This window comes from Centroberyx affinis, unplaced genomic scaffold (genome assembly GCF_046629955.1).
Source record: "Centroberyx affinis isolate AG114_WGS23_722 - 3 ecotype Tasmania unplaced genomic scaffold, CSIRO-AGI_Caff_v1 ptg000734l_1, whole genome shotgun sequence".
In the NCBI taxonomy this organism is placed as follows: Eukaryota; Metazoa; Chordata; class Actinopteri; order Beryciformes; family Berycidae; genus Centroberyx; species Centroberyx affinis.
Window position 1 is genome coordinate 1 of NW_027279348.1, and position 16,780 is coordinate 16,780.

The 16,780-nt window shown below is 41.3% G+C and overlaps 1 protein-coding gene across 1 annotated transcript; it reads left to right on the plus strand.

Annotated features, from left to right (window-relative positions):
- The first annotated feature begins 946 nt into the window (after positions 1 to 946).
- On the plus strand, positions 947 to 10,703 carry LOC139644422 (creatine kinase U-type, mitochondrial-like). The gene is made up of 10 exons (XM_071519771.1): positions 947 to 963; positions 4,703 to 4,868; positions 6,295 to 6,493; positions 6,574 to 6,669; positions 6,817 to 7,038; positions 7,182 to 7,267; positions 8,512 to 8,635; positions 9,061 to 9,195; positions 9,337 to 9,462; positions 10,434 to 10,703. Exons 2-10 carry the CDS (start codon positions 4,726 to 4,728, stop codon positions 10,548 to 10,550), a joined length of 1,248 nt encoding a protein of 415 aa, XP_071375872.1. The 5' UTR covers positions 947 to 963; positions 4,703 to 4,725; the 3' UTR covers positions 10,551 to 10,703.
- The last annotated feature ends 6,077 nt before the right edge of the window (positions 10,704 to 16,780 follow it).

Sequence of the window (16,780 nt, forward strand, 5' to 3'; positions counted from 1 at the left end):
CCCTTCTCCACACCCTACATGGTTGTACTGAAACTAATACACACTAAGTTGTAAGGAGAAGTGATACAAAACTATATAAATACATACCTGGCATTACAGGTGAGTTTTCTGACCAGGCTGATAGCTGTAGACAGATAAGGTGACCATGCAATATACCAAGGGAAATATGACTACGCTATAGATCCATGTACAGTAGTGCACTCATTTCTATGTGTATGTAATTCACTCATTTATCTCATTTATATGCTATTTAAAACATCCTAGAGTGTTGGTGGCCTAATGGTAAGAGAGACCATCCCATAACAAAAAAGGTTTGATTCCTGCACCAGCCAGTATGTCCTGTTGAAGCGTCACTGAGCATCACGCTGAACCCGTACCTGCTCGCTCACTTTAAGTTGCTCTGGATCAGAGTGGCAGCTAATGAGCAAAATCCAAATGATTTATCACAGGTGTCAGGAATCTGTAGCTACGGCTAGACGTGTCATCCCAGTTATCTTATTAGTGTGAGCAAGAGAGTGGAGAGTTCAAGGTTATTGATCGCTGTATAATGAAGAAGAGCACAGAAAAGTAAAGGGTAATAGCCTATAGTGTGTGTTTGTGTGTGTGTGTGTGTGTGTGTGTGTGTGTGAGAGAGAGAGAGAGAGAGAGAGAGAACATGCATGTGTGTCTATGTGCGCATGTGAAGAGGTAGACAGACATGCTGACTGACAGTAGAAAGAGGATTTTCTGTCTGTTGCCCAGTGAGAGGCTAATCCTGAGCCAAGAACCCAGGACATGTCCCCCATCTCTCCTCTCTCTCTCTCTCTCTCTCTCTCTCTCTCTCTCTCTCTCTCTCTCTCTCTCTCCCCTCATCCCATCACTGTTCCTCACTCCACTCTCATTCTGCAGATCGAGCCTTCCTGGACTGAGCTGCAGGAACCTAACCGGCCCTTTCACCACTTCCACTCTTCACACTAACCTCAGGTGAGTGACAGATTCTCCTCTTCCACCCACCTCAGGTCTTTTCTTCATCTTTTTCACTTCTTATGCATGCCTGTTTCCATTGGAGGTGACACAAAACTGGCATAGACTGATTTCCTTTAACCATTAATCGCTCTTATTATGGATCCAAGTATAGGGGCATCTCCCTCCCTCTGAAGAAAGGCTTGAGCGCAGTTTTCTAAGAAAAGACAATTATTTTATACAGAGTGTGTGAGTATAAATAAAGAGTTGATTATGATTTGGCAACTCTGGAAAGATTTGGAGATCTTGAAATTTGTAACTGATTCCAAAATTATCCTGTCTGTTTGATATGAAATTCAATCTGAACATCTATAATGGAGAATTTTGTTGTTTATTGTTTATTGATAAGGAATCCCATTAGCTGTACACAAAGGTGCCAGCTATTCTTCCTGGGGTCCACTAAAACACAATATACATCCAAAACAAATACACAAAGTTTAAAACCAGGATATAATAAAAGCAAAAATTAAGACCACTGTCATGGGCCTCAACATGAAAGACGAGCAAAAATATAATAAGATAGATCACATTTGTACAGTAAACAGTGATTCTTACATATCAAAGGCTGAGGACAAGCTTATACAAACAAAAGTGTGAATGAAATATAATATCTAATATCTGCATGGATACATCGGTACAAAACAAATAGAACTAACGATTAAGCAGTTTTGTGTGTTCATGTGTGTTCACACCAAGTGATTCCTGTCTTTCCATTAGCTATTTTTCTACATGCCCTTGGGGAACATATATACTGTACAGCCTCATGCATTAGTACCTCTTAATCCGACTGATATTAGCCGGGAACAGCCACCTGTCAACAGCTATTTCCTTTATCACACCGTAGTATCTCCTACTCCTAAGACTGGCCATTCATCTAACATTGTACATTCATTTAAAAACATAACAAAACACATTTTGTAATCCGTCCCCCCCCCCCCCCCCCCATTTCAGGAATGACTCTCTCCTCACCAGTTTCCCTCTCCATTTATAAACCAGTTCCCAAAGTGTGGGAAGAGTCTAATCCTCCTGCCCCCCCTCTCCCACGCTTTAACCCCTCCCCCTGTCCTCCACTTGACCCTTCACCCTCTCAAACTGCCCCTCTCTCTCTCCTCCACACTTCACCCTCTCTCATGTCTCTTCTTGCTCCCTCTCCCCTTCACCCCAACTCTTTCTCTCACACACTTTTTTTTCCACTCAGCACTTGTGCTTTCTTCCCCTTTCCTCTTTCCTCATCCATATTGTATCCTCCCTCGTATCCTTTCCTCTAACTCCTCTCAAACTTAATGCCCTTCCTCTCTCTGTCAATGGTTTTTACTTGCCCCCCCCCCCCCCCCCCTCTCTCTCTCTCTCTCTCTCTCTCTCTTTCCCTCTTCCTGTCTTCTGTAAAGTCAGCTGACCGTCCCAGAATGTCAGAAAGGATCATGCGCTGTCCGGGGCTGATGCCAACGCTATAAGCTGGCACTAAAGCTTAACCTCACCCACTGCTACTATTTATATATATCTGTATGTGTGTGTGTGTGTGTGGGGCGGCACATGTATGCATGTGAAAGGTGACTTTGCTTTGTTCGGACGACCCTTAGCAATAGACAGACAGAGAGTTAGCTCTATTATGGGTATTGGAGTGATCTTATATTTATTTGTATTGCATTGTCTCAGCAGTGTGTGACACTGTCAGGCTCCATCTATTTTCACACTGTACCCTTGATCCCAAAATCATCGTGAGACATGTAAATTTGCCAAGTGGAAATTGTCCTCACTGGCTTGATATGATTGACAGCTGTGATATTTGATTGACATCATCGAAATGGCACGAGTCGGAAGGAGGCGGCGACATTTTATACTAGTACAGTGGTGTGTGTCTCTGATATCCAATCACAAATCATCTGATCACCTGACCTGCAGGCTTTTCTGGGATGACCAATCAGAGGGCTTCTGTCTGCTTCCACCAGCTTCCAGAATAATCTCATCACTCAGACCGCAGGCGTATCTGTTACTTAAGCATTTTATACCCTAGGCATAATGCAATTAGCAGTGTGAGATTTTGTCTGAGAGCGTACTTGTGGTGGTGTGTGTTCATGCATCTTTATGGGAATCTTTATGTAGATTCCACTTAAGAGGAATATTGAACTGAAAAATATTATTATATAGCAATATTAGCAGCACCTTCCTTTTACTGAGTTGCACTTCCCTTTTACACAATCCATATCAATTACTTCAAGGCTTAAAATCCTTCTTCTACCTGTTTCCTCCCCTTCATCTGCATCTCTCTTTCAGTACTGAAAATAATTCAATATGTGAATTTGGTCAGTCTATTGCACAGAAAAGCAGGTGCTCCTAATATGTATAAACTCAGTGTAACACACAATGTTCTGACACTCTTCTAAAGGTTTTGTGTCCACTAGGAACTGTTCTTCACAAGCTTCCTTTTCGGGATATTTTCAGTGGAAAGAACACAGTTTCATGTTCAAGACAGTGAGAGCATGTTTTTAGTGCTCAGGGCAAAGAGCACCAACTAAGAAGTAAAAAATATTTTAACTGTTCACAAAACAGTGTTGCGCTTCAAACAGGTTTTCAAGTAGTCGCTTAGCAACAAGAGCCACACCAGCACTTCCCCCAAGCATCTGTTTAGCACTTTTATCTAAAAAAAAAAAAAGAGGTGCTGTGGCAACTATCACCTCACTGTGTTCATGTTCTTCCTGTGTACTGTATGTGTTTAAATGTTTTTGTTGTTTATTATCAGTGCTGCATCTTGGCCAAGTCTCCCTTGTAAAAGAGAAATTGGTTCTCAGTGTCACTTCCTGGTAAATTAAAGGTTAAATAAAAAAAATATATATATATATATATATACAGTATATGCTGCATATACAATACCAGTCAAAAGTTTGGACACACACATTTTTCTTTATTTTTAGTATTTTTCACATTTTAGAATAATAGTAAAGACATCAAAACTATGAAATAACACAAATGGAATATGCAGTGACCAAATCAAAACTATCTTATATTTTAGATTCTTTAAAGTAGCCAAAGTAAAGGCTTTGGAAAGACATTCACCTATTTATATTTGTCTAAGAAAGAAATTTCAAGCATTTAAGCGTAAGCCTTTAGATCAAAATGGCTTTAAGAGAATGAAAAAAAGAACATTCAATCGGGTATGTCCAAACTTTTGACCGTAGTGTAGATGCACTTACTCAGCCAAAGCTATCATCTCACCATTATGAGATTTCTGAAGAGCATACATAACAGTGCTGAATTATAACAAATACTCTTCTCTGATCAAAACAAATCCTGTTACTTAAACTCCTGTTACTTGCCAGTCTGCTCTCCTCTCCCTCTGTGAGCAGACTAGCCTGATAATCTGAGGCCCTGTTATCAGCCTCCTCCGCCCTCTGCCCTGGCATTCAGGCAGGGTGGAAATATGCTGCAGTAAAGTTCAGAGGTGGCAGAGCCGATACCTCTATGCTACATTGTGGCGCACATAAACATAAATGACCACCTTGACATTTAGAGCACCCTAATTAGACTATAACCAACTGCCATGCTCAGCAGTGGGACTCTACACTTTGGTACCCAGAAGCAAACTCATTTCATTTCCCTCAGGATATAAACTGATCCAAAGGTGTACTTGATTGGCAGACAGCAGTGACCAGACTCTTTGCAGCTGCTGGAGAGTGACCTTTCCCCTCTGACCTCTCATTAGGTAATACCCCAGGCCACGTAACCATGGCGACCTCATTCACCCGTATGATGTCCGGCCGTAACACGGCGGTAATACTGGCCAGCCTAGGAGCCGGCACACTGGCGTCAGGATACCTCCTCACTGACAGCACCGCTGCTGCTGAGAGGAAGAGGGCCTACCCACCCAGGTATGTGTGTGTGTGTGTGTGTGTGTGCCTCTTAGCTTTAATATAACTTTAGCTGGTTGGCTAATAGTGTTTTGTTAATTTAATGTCAGATAATTGTACAGATATTAAGAGCAGAGATGAGACATTGAAATAGGTTCAATTGCAACTCAAGGAGCACAGGCTCGGTGAGTGAGTGTGTGTGTGTGTGCATGTGTGTGTGTGTGTGTGTGTGTGTAGGAATACTGCTAAAGCTTAATAGATGCTGCCTCTTTGTAAACTATGAATAGATGTAGCATAGGCTATTGTACATGAAAGCATTCCATTCCATTTTCTTTTCTCTTCTGAAAACTAGACTAGTCTGCTCTGTGATTTTCTGTTCCTGATGTGACAGAGCTGCTTCTCCCGTGGAAAAGACGTGACACTGTGCTAATACATTTTTTCACATAACTCAGTGGGTGTTAGAAGCTGTGAATGTCACTGAAGATTGTATAAATGGCTATTTATATTAAGAACAGCTGTCAAAACAACAGAAGTATTATTTCAGCAAACATTTATCAAACAGTAAAATCTATAAATCATGGCATCTTTGAGGCCCTTGGAATCTTCCAAACATTTTGCCCCTATTCGGTGCCCATGAGTAGAGCAAATGTTTAATATCCCCTAGGAGCAATTTGTTTTACAGCAGAGAACAACAACGCTGTCAAAGAAGAGCATTCAGACAAGCGAGCAGCCCAGAGAGCTGCTGTCAAATCAGAGCATTAGCATGTACACATTTGTGTTGCTGACCAGTACAACAGTGTGAACCTCATGAGTGACAGTACTACCAAATATTTTACAGCATAATTCAACAATATTAGTCAGTATGTTACCACAGTGTCAGCCCAGTTCAGGTTATTCAGTCATGTGTGAGGCAATTCACTTGTCTATACCCGTGTTTGCTAGCGGTTCAGTTGTGAATGTTAGCTAGCAAGCTAAGTAGCCTAACATTACTGTAGCCTATTCTCCATGGAAGAGATTAAGGCAGATGATCAACTTGGTCGGGTGGTGGTGCTAAGGGCCAATATCTATCTATCTATCTATCTATCTATCTACACGAATGTGGTGCTTTGCTAACTGCTGACCTCCAATAAGACAATGTCACTGTCACCAGAGACTTGCCACTGCAACTGTTAAGCTGCTTGGCTAGTATCAACTGATGCTAGCATGTCTGCTAAATCAAATATTTAATGAGCAAAAAGCAGAATAAATAAATACTGTATGTATATCAACATTTGCAGGTATTTACCGAAACACCAACAATTCAAACAATTTTTGTCAAAATTATCCTCTAGGAGGCATACGATTATTAGCAGGGTACAAATTGGACTATTAAATACTAATAATGAAAGGAAAACTTTGAGGGAGTTTGTGATTATACACTGAGTTAGTTGCTGATATCTTTCTGCAGTGCTGATTTCCCCGACCTGAGGAAACACAACAACTGCATGGCAGCAGCCCTGACCCCGACCATATACGCCCGCCTGAGGGACAAGACGACCCCCAACAACTGGACCCTGGACCAGAGCATCCAGACCGGGGTGGACAATCCCGGACACCCCTTCATCAAGACCGTGGGCATGGTAGCCGGAGATGAGGAGAGCTACGAGGTCAGTACCAGTGTTTTAGTGAGTTGGTGGTCTTAGGTCAAACTGCACAGTGTTTGACGGTGCTGCTGTCCTTCCATCAGGTGTTTGCAGAGATCTTTGACCCCGTTATCAAGGATAGACATAACGGCTACGACCCTCGCACAATGAAGCATCCCACTGACCTGGATGCCTCCAAGGTTAGACTTGCAGTTTCTACTCTTCTCTTTATTCTCTCTACCTTATCCATCCATCCATTAATTTGATTCCATCTTCATCATTTTCTAACTCCTAGGTGTCTAATCACACTGAATTTTCATTGGGTTTCTCCCTCCTCCCTTTCTCAGATTACATCAGGAATGTTTGATGAGCGCTATGTGTTGTCATCTCGTGTCCGTACCGGCCGCAGCATCCGTGGGCTGAGTCTTCCCCCTGCCTGCACACGCTCCGAGCGCCGCGAGGTGGAGCGTGTGGTTGTGACCGCTCTGGCTGGCCTGAAAGGAGACCTGGCTGGCCGCTACTACAGTCTGGGAGAGATGTCAGACAGAGAGCAGCAGCAGCTTATTGATGTGAGCGGGCACACACACACACACACACACACACACACACACACACACTCAAAGACAAGGTTGGTTTCTATACTTTGGTATACTGTAATGACCTTTGCCCTCTAATATCTCCGGGTTCCTCTGTCCCTTTACCGGCCAATCAGGAGCACTTCCTGTTTGATAAACCTGTGTCACCTCTGCTCACGGCATCTGGGATGGCCAGAGACTGGCCCGATGCCCGTGGGATCTGGTAAGGCTAGGAGAAACTAGGTACAAGAAATAGTTTTGCTTTGATAGTAAACCCTGTAAATGAAATCCTTAGTCCCTGCATAGTTTGTCTAGAACTCCCAGAAACATAGCTATTTATTCTTGAAGAACAGTGTTTGCTCTCATACATGCAATATGTAAAGGGTTTGGTCAAAATAGGAAACAGCAACCGTCCCCCAACCAGCTCCACAACCACAATCACCACCATGGTGGCTGGTCTGTGCTGGGGACAGTTGGATTTTTTTTTCAGGTTTAATAGGAATAAGAATAAACTAATTACTGGGATAACTATTCTTCATGATCATCTTCAACACATAATGTATTTACAGCAATGTATCAATGTTTTCCAGGGTGAGAATCCATGACCTGATAGCCAATGATTTCTCTATACCCAGTTATGATCTTCATACAGAATCTATGAGGCATCCGGGAATAGTGTACAAGACAACATTAAGCACAATAAAGTTGGAGGGCCAATATGATCAGTCAGAATCGTTACATTAGTTATGTAGAATTATGTAAGAACAGACTCTGGCTTTTCACCATTGTGTCTTTAAAATGCCTCCAAACAGCATCAGAGAGACACTGTCACTGCTGGAAGTCTATATGCTGGTGTTTCCCTTATTTTTACCATACCCTGTAATTCCATTTTGTCATTTTTTTTTATGCATTTAGTGCTTAATAAATCAACTAGTATCCTGAGACTTGTTGATCTACTCTCTCGCAGCTCCACCATACCCAAACAAATCCTGAAGATTCCCCTTTCTCCTGTTTTATGTCTCAAATATCTTTCCTTTACACTTTTTCTCACACCTGGTCCCTTATTGATCAACATCCTGTGTCCTCTGTGAATCCACCATGTCCTTTCCTTACGCTTCTCCTCTTCCTTTCCCTCCACCCATCCATAACTCCCACTTCAGGATCATTTCCTTTTCGATAAGCCAGTGTCGCCCCTCCTCACCTGTGCCTTCATGGCCCGCGACTGGCCCGACGCCAGAGGCATTTGGTATGCTGTATGAGCCTTGCTGTGTGTTTTTCTCATACTGGATGAAATCATCATCAATCAGCTCATTTGTATGTCACAGTTAATTATGCAGATACTAACATGGACATCAAATTCCAGCTTTGACCATTGTTGTCAACATGCAAGAACGTAGGATTAGCCTGTGTGTGGCTGAACTAGAGACAAACTCGAGGTCAGTCCTCATTCTGTCTTAATTGTCTCAGGCACAACAACGACAAGAACTTCCTGATCTGGGTGAATGAGGAGGACCACACGAGGGTCATATCCATGGAGAAGGGAGGAAACATGAAGAGAGTGTTTGAAAGGTTCTGCAGAGGTCTGAAACAGGTATGCGTGTCTGCATGTCACCTTATGCCACTATACCACAGTCTGGATCTTCTAAAACAACCTTAGTCTCAGATTGTCCCCATGGGAAAGCAAGACCACTCAATTCAAGTTTATTTTTAGTGTTTAGAGTGTCGCAAAGTGCTTCACAGAAAATGAAGGACACAAAAACAGATAAAAACAAGGGCAATGAAAAGAAGAGATGGAACAAATACATCACAAACTGCAAGAAACAGAGCCAGAGTCTGTGTGTGTGTGTGTGTGTGTGTGTGTGTGTGTGTGTGTGTGTGTGTGTTTGTGTGTATTTGAGTGCCATTACTTATCCACTAAAAAGAACAAAAAGTTAACTTCTTGTCTAGAGAGTACCTTGTTGACAAATTGTGCTGCAAAACTTTTAAACTCAAATAGTCTTCACTTGTGACCTCCAGGTGGAGCATCTAATCCAGGAGCGAGGCTGGGAGTTCATGTGGAACGAGCGTCTGGGCTACATTCTCACTTGCCCCTCTAACCTGGGCACTGGACTCAGGGCCGGTGTGCATGTCCGCCTGCCCTTCCTCAGCAGGGTAATGCAGAAAAGACACTGGAAATGCAACTCAAACATGCAGAGGAGTGCACACACACACACACACACACACACACACAAACACCCTGTATTATTATCCTGAGTGAATGTGTGTGTGTGTGTGTGTGATGTTTACACCTAGGACCCCCGCTTCCCTAAGATCCTCGACAACCTGAGGCTACAGAAGAGAGGCACAGGAGGCGTCGACACGGCTGCCACTGGAGACACCTTCGACATCTCTAACAATGACCGCCTGGGCAAGTCAGAGGTAAACATATAAGAATGAAGGGAGGGGAGGTATAAATTAAAGCAAGCAAAAGCGAGATCACGAACGGGAGCGAGCAGAAGGTAAAGAGAGAGAGAGACACACACACACACACAGGAAGAACAGACATCCAACAGGTCTGGGCTGTGAATAAACTCGCCCCCTGCTGTTCCTAATTCTGAGTTGAACACGTAGCTGTCACCTGCAGGGCTGAACTCTGATGCGTACGAAGGGCAATTATAGCCAATCGGATGCCAGCGAGAGCTCCCCCCTGGAGTTGGAGGGAGGGGGAGGGGGAGGGGGAGTGGAAGGGGGAGGGGAAGGGGGAGTGGAAGGCGGGAGGGGAAGGAGGGAGGAGAAGGGGGGTGGCGATAGTCCTTGCTACTGACGGACAGAAGCCAGCAGGGGTCGGAGACAGGGGCATCACATCTCATTGCTTGTTGCATCTCCAACATGTACATTTTTCAGGAACTAAGAAAAACAGCCTTGTTTTTAGCTTGACCGCCATGCATTTTTAAGTTTATCCAATGGGGTTTGAAAAGGTTTCAAACCCCACCCCTTATGGTACTTTCTCAACCCATAGAGGGCCAAGTAATGCTTCAATCTAAGTTAAAACATTAAAATTACCAAAGTTGGAGATACAAGTTTATAACTGTTTGGCATCAGACAAACTGGTTCTCAATCATCTGCCCTCGAGGAGCGAGAGTCTGCAGGTTTTCATTCCAAACAAACACAGCAGTGATTTACACACCTTCAACCAAATAAAAGAAGATGATCAGAGAAATCAGCTGGTGGAGTGGTGAATGGTTGGAATGAAAGCCTTCATCCTCTTGGGCCTCAATGGCACATGGTGGAGAAACATCGTTGTTGTGATGGATGATTTGTATTGATATGGATTCAAGTGTAACCCAACTTTGTAACAACTTTGTGCCGGTGATGATGTGATTTTGATGCTGTTTACCGTGCATCCACAGGTTGAGCTGGTCCAGTTAGTGGTTGATGGCGTAAACTACCTAATTGAATGTGAGAAGAGGCTGGAGAGGGGACAGGACATCAAGATCCCCTCCCCCATCCCTCAGTTTAGGAAGTGAACATCACCGCCGCTGGGAACCCTGGGATAGAGCAGGCCCTCCAACTGCTGGTCGTTAAACTGTTGGTCTTATAAGTACGAGATATTTATGGCATGTATAGGATTATATTGAAGCACATGAACAATGAACTAATTGCATGTACATGAATTCTAAACACAATAAACTCCTGATGGAGCAAGTCTGTCTTCATGGCTGGTATTTTCCAGAAGTCTTTGTCTTTTAGTCCAGGATTTTGGGAACTTTGATTGTTTAAAAGAAATACCATTAGTGTTATTGTCTCTGTGTGTCTGTGCAGACAGAAGTATGGTATTACTTGAAACTCGAGACATGAAAAAGAACAATACTTGTCAATAAAATCCAATCAATTCAAATTAATTTAAAGTGAAATTTACATAGAAGTGTTGCAATACACTCTACATAGACATTAAGAACAGTGCACAAAGGTAGGTGAGAGGTTAGATAGCAATAGCAATAATAAAACCATAATACACAAACACAAAAAAAGACAAAAATGAATCAAAACATGGACAAAACAGAACAGAAATCAGAAGCAAACTGGCAACGATAACACTGCACCATGCAGACACAAATATCACTAGTGTACCCTCTCTCTCTCTCTCTCTCTCTCTCTCTCTCTCTCTCTCTCTCTCTCTCTCATTCTCTCTCAAACACACACACACACACACACACACACACACACACACACACACCGGATCTCCTGCTGCTAGATCGTTCTCTTCCCAAGACAGAGAGGTCACCATCAAGCCATGGCCGACAGCCAGGCCAGAATAAGATGGAGCTGGATTAGACACTTATGTTATAACCTTCCTGATTCTATAAGTAAGTTTAGAGCCTCTACCTGTCCACACTGTGGGACACAAGGAAGAATATAACTGTTGAAGCAATATTCCTTCTCTAACCCATGAATAGCACAATATGACAAAAAAAAACTCCAGCCAAATGAATAAATATTCTGTTTCCAAGACGAAGTGCCTGGTGATGGATGGATTACGCCTCATCAGATGTGGTTAACCTGGCATTCACCAACGACCAGACCTCAGCTGCCTCCTACACAGGGGCCTTAATCCAGAAGTAAAGGGCCAAGCTCATTACTGACAGACACCAGACGGGCCAGACAGAGGTGGCTGGCTAACACCACAGCATAGCCAATTTTATTTTACACACAACCTAAGTGAGAAATGAGGATTATAATTTATAAATAAAGGCGTCCTGCCAAAATAAATAAGTGTTTTCATTATTTGGGTGAATGGTCCCTTTAAATCCTGCCGGTCAGAGAGGTAAGAGTCTTTCTGAGTCGCTCTTCCTTTTCTGGCAGCAGATTAATGACGTAGATCTAATAATGCTATTAGAGGTCTATACTAAAGAGCTCAGACACAGTGTGTCTGCGTGTGTGTGTGTGTGTGTGTGTGTGTGTGCGTGTGTGTGTGTGTGTGCGGGTGCACGCCTGTGTGTATTCATAAAGAATTAATGCTGTAATTATTGCAATCCGAATGAGGTTAGGATTTATTTGATGGACACTAAAATTGGATTTTCTGAACAGAGATAGTGAATAGCCAGATCATACTTCACACGCAGTACCAATTGTAATTTTTAATTGGTCTTCATAACCACTTAAAGTGTATCGTCAGCGTATACACACAGGACTAAATTATATGTAGTGCTTTTAGTAAGCCTAAGTGTTTACAAGAGGCTTTTTTCTCAGCCATATTAAAATATTCTGCTGAGGTCACTGAAATAATATTGATTCTGAGGGAACAAACAACTGGCTGGAGAAACGTTGGACTGTAACGTGTTGCAGGTGTGGCAGCTCCAGTCTCACATTTACGTCTCACAACCACAACCGACTGAAGTGTTTTGGGTCCATGCCTTGCACAAATAGAGGACAAATACGCAGTTTCAACTAAATAAATAGTATGTTGAACAAACTATTGTGGACAATGGAATCCCTTTGGGAAACTGACTGATGAAGGATTAGTAGAACTGTAGAGAACAATGGACATGAATGGATGATTGAAACTCTCCAAAACTGAACTGCACAATAAACGCATTTGAGGTGGCATGAGCTATTGTATTTGTGTGGCTATAAAAGACACAGTGAGGTGGTAAATTTCACATCTGACACCACGGGTTTGATCAATCTTCATGTCTCTGCTCTTTCCTGTTTCTCCAACAAGTCACAATGAAGCTATGTGTGTCTTTGGCTTTCGTCTGTGTGACGCTGTCAACTGGTAAGAGCAGTAAAGGAGTGCCACCATAGCACAGAAAGTCAAAAATCAACTTTGTTTTTGTCAGGCTTGGTGAAAATGTTGCACTCTCATCTACCTGCAGTGTGTGGGTTAAGGTGCTACACCTGCTGGGACGCTAATCCTGGTTCCTGCACTGAGATCTGGAGCTGCCCTTCAAGTTACGACCGCTGTTCCACCACCATCAGTGAGTTGAAATTACTACTAAACCTGTTTGGAAATTTATATTGTATATGATATGATTATATTTTTTTGTGTCATGAGCTTCACTGTTGTAGCATTGATCTTTACTACAGCCATGGCAAGCCTAGTGAACAGCATGGGGGTGAATTTTAGTATGAACAGACAGATTATCATCAGGGATTATCTTCAGTACATTGTTCTATTTGTTACATATATATATATATATTACATATTTTCTGAAACTTTCTTTTGACTTTGCTGTTGCAGCTGCTGAAAATCTGATCACCAAAGAATGCATGAGAAGTGATATGTGTAATAGAGTTGAATCCACGGGTCTCAGATGCTGTGATGAAGACCTGTGTAATGGAGCAAAACACATCGGAGCCCGCGTCCCCCTCCTGCTAGTGTCCTTAACCATCATGACACTCTTCCTTTGAAGCCTAACCAGCCTCATTTTACATCCTCATTCTGTAAAAAACTGCAGGGATGATTCAAATATTTAAATGTGCCTGGGGAAACTTAAAGGAAGCCTTTAAAATTTTAAAACTAAAACTAATTTAATTTGCTTTTTTTTTGCATTGTAGATCTGTCAATCTGATGGTTCCCTGTATAGTGTGAATTCTTCTATTTCTTCTTTCTAAAAACTTACTGTACCCTACATTTTTAAATATGTGTTTGTTATATCTAGACTATATCTAGGTCTAGGCTTGTACCAGACATAAAATGATGTTTCAATTAAAATATGGATACAAATTGATTTTTTTTTAAAATAATTTCACAGGTGAATAACAAGATAAAAATTCACCAACTATTGCTTATACTTGAATAACATTTTTTGCCACACCTTTTTCTCTGTACAGACTGCAGAGCAGTGTTAACTCTATGTACGCACTTTTTATCAAAAGGTAAAAGCTCAGAAATGAATACATATTTTCTTTCAACTTAAGAAGCATACACATAACAGGAAAATTGCACTTAGCTTATTCACATAAGGCACATTACAGGGGAAATACTATCACAAACTTTCAAAATCTGTTTGAAAATCTTCCATTGGAACTGATGACATGCACCATCTTGTGGTGTATTTGATGAAACTGGGCAGTAGAGGGCAGACTAAGCATTAAGTTTCAAACTAAGTATCTCAGTGACTGCAACAAAAAAACCTTTGGGTTCCAGGAGCAACATGGACTAGTTATTCGTATGGGAGGAAAATACAAGAACCAAGAATTTCAAGTGAGATATCTCAGTCTCTTCTGAGTGAGAGGATTTGTCTGGTGTCAAAGTGCAATACCAGCTTTCTTTACGGACAATTATCATAGTTTTACACATTCCACCAGAACCATTTCAAACTTATTTAAGGGAAATTCATGACTATGCAAACTCTTTTTCAGCAGTGTCCTGCTTCTCACTTGGGGGTTAAGTGCCTTGCTCAGGGGCACTCATTCATTTATGCCCAGATTTCCCGGTCCTCCTCTATAACCTTTAAGCCACTGCTGCCACCAGGATGCTTTCATGCTACATCAATGCAGGAATTACAACATTATTCTTTATAACATTGATAAAGCCTCGATTATGTTGCAGAATCCTATTAAAAGTAAAATCTGCGGTGGATAGTGTGTACCTGCAACATCCCAGGTTTGAATCCAGCCAGGGACCTTTGTTACATGCCATCCCCCCTCTCAATCTTCGTGTTTCTCGCTACAATTAGCTGTCTAATAAAGAAAAAAAAGCCCCTCCCCCCAAAAAAAAGAAAAAGAAAGAAAAGACAACAAAAAAACAAAACAAAACAAAAAAAAGATTAGATATAGTTGTTCATGTCCATGATATCGCTATCCCAGATAACAGAAATAACACATCTGATTCTTAAAATGACTGGTATTTCTCAATAAATCCATTACAATTGAATGAATACACCTCACGTTTGGTAATATGTATTAAGCAATTTTTAAAGAGTAATGAATCATGAGTCATATGGCCTTAATGAAACCTTTGACCTTAGCAGTTTCTTATGATGAACTGATGTTTCTGTTTCTGCAGGTAGATCCTAAGTCCAGTTGAACCACAAATACAATTATTTTCATCTGAGCCTTGGACTGATATTTGGACAGCTAAAGGAAGAGTCTTGCAGGGGTTTTCCACCACATGTAATAACTCATACAGTATTTTACTCCTACTGTTTAGTCTAAGACAGTCCAGAGACTCCCTCTGCTCTCTCTTCTCCAAAGTCAGAAACCAGACAACTAAGACTGGAAACTATGATGTAAAGTCAGAGGCTGCTCCATAGAAAAAAAAGTGCACAATTATCATTTCAGTGATCAGTTACAGTTACATTTCAGTTACATTTGCTGGATTGATTAAATAATCAAACAATTAACTTATTATTAATATACCTTCTTGAAAGTGAGATTATAAATGATACATTGACAATAAACCTATTGTATGCTTTTGAATATGCCAACCAAAACCACGTGCAAATGATTACCAGCTTTGATCCCTTTTTCAAAGTATTACACAGTGACTGCACACAATTTATCAATTCCTGTTTGTTCAGCAACTTTTGAGGAAATGTGGTATAAGTATACAAGAAGTCAAAGGACTTTATTTGGACTTTATTTAGACTTGATTTTATTTGTTTGGACTTGATTGAGTTTAATTAGCATATTTTATAGAATGGATAAAGCACACTCAATATCCCTGCTCCACCACTTCCTCAGTCTTTATTTTCTTGTTCCTCCAGTTCCCATAAGAAGCCTTAATTTTATACTTCCTCTTTCCTTCAAATAACTGTTGATTAATTGACTATTTCTTGTGTCTGGAAAATAGGAAACCTGCTCGTCTTTATAGCTATCTGAGAGAAAAATTAAGTAGCCTGTATGCTTTGACTTAATTATATTGTTCATTGGCACTTCTATAAGCCAGAATATGAACTTGGGTTGAGGTGTTTCGCATTTGCTTTGAGATGGAAAATTGCTTTCAAGTTATGTCTCGGACAATTAACCTCCACTGTGTGCAGGTAGAATGTGCAATGCGCTGCCCCTCATTCATTTTTCACCATATCTCTGCCAAATGAATTGTGATAGTAACTACCTGCACCCACATTGTATTGCCCTTGTGAACTATGCGATAAAGAAAAAAATGAGAAGAGATAATAAGAAAATCCAACACATATCCTATGCAAACACTTATATCTCATTATGGATTTGGAAAGGGTTTTGGATTCCTAATAGGACACTGATACCCCCTGCTGGAGCAACTCACAAAGAGATGGTTCCTCTATTTCTATCTTTATCTTTATTTATATCTTGCATTCAACAAAGGGAGCATCAGAGAGTGTGACATCTATCAAACACTTAACATTATTAAAAATGATTATTGAAGAATTCAAAGGTGAATGGATGAAAGGAGGATGAAGAGTGTTGATAGTGATGGTGACTGAACTAGTTAAACCTTTGCAACCAACAAAGACAGGACGCAGAAGGTATTATACTAAAAGCTGGGTGAAAAGACAGATACTATACAAAGTCTAAATGGTATTCATCTCTGCACAAATACACACACAGACAGACAGACACACACACACACACACACACACAAGGCACTGTCCTCAGAAGGGCAAGATACTGAAGGTAAAGAAGAGCAGAGCGACGAATGACCTTCCAGTAACAATAAAAGGAGAAAGATTTGCTTGAGAGACAAGTAGCTTACTGTCTCTCTATTTAACTGCAGTCTTGCTCCAGTTGAATCTAAAGACATTTTCTGACAGCCAAAGACAAAGTGAGGTCA

Bases quoted from the DNA above. Each gene is read 5' to 3' on its own strand.
- LOC139644422 (XM_071519771.1), top strand. From the start codon at position 4,726: ATGGCGACCTCATTCACCCGTATGATGTCCGGCCGTAACACGGCGGTA. The intron at 7,039-7,181 runs GTGAGCGGGCAC...CCGGCCAATCAG, and splicing joins AGCAGCAGCAGCTTATTGAT to GAGCACTTCCTGTTTGATAA. The intron at 7,268-8,511 runs GTAAGGCTAGGA...TAATTGTCTCAG, and splicing joins CCCGATGCCCGTGGGATCTG to GCACAACAACGACAAGAACT.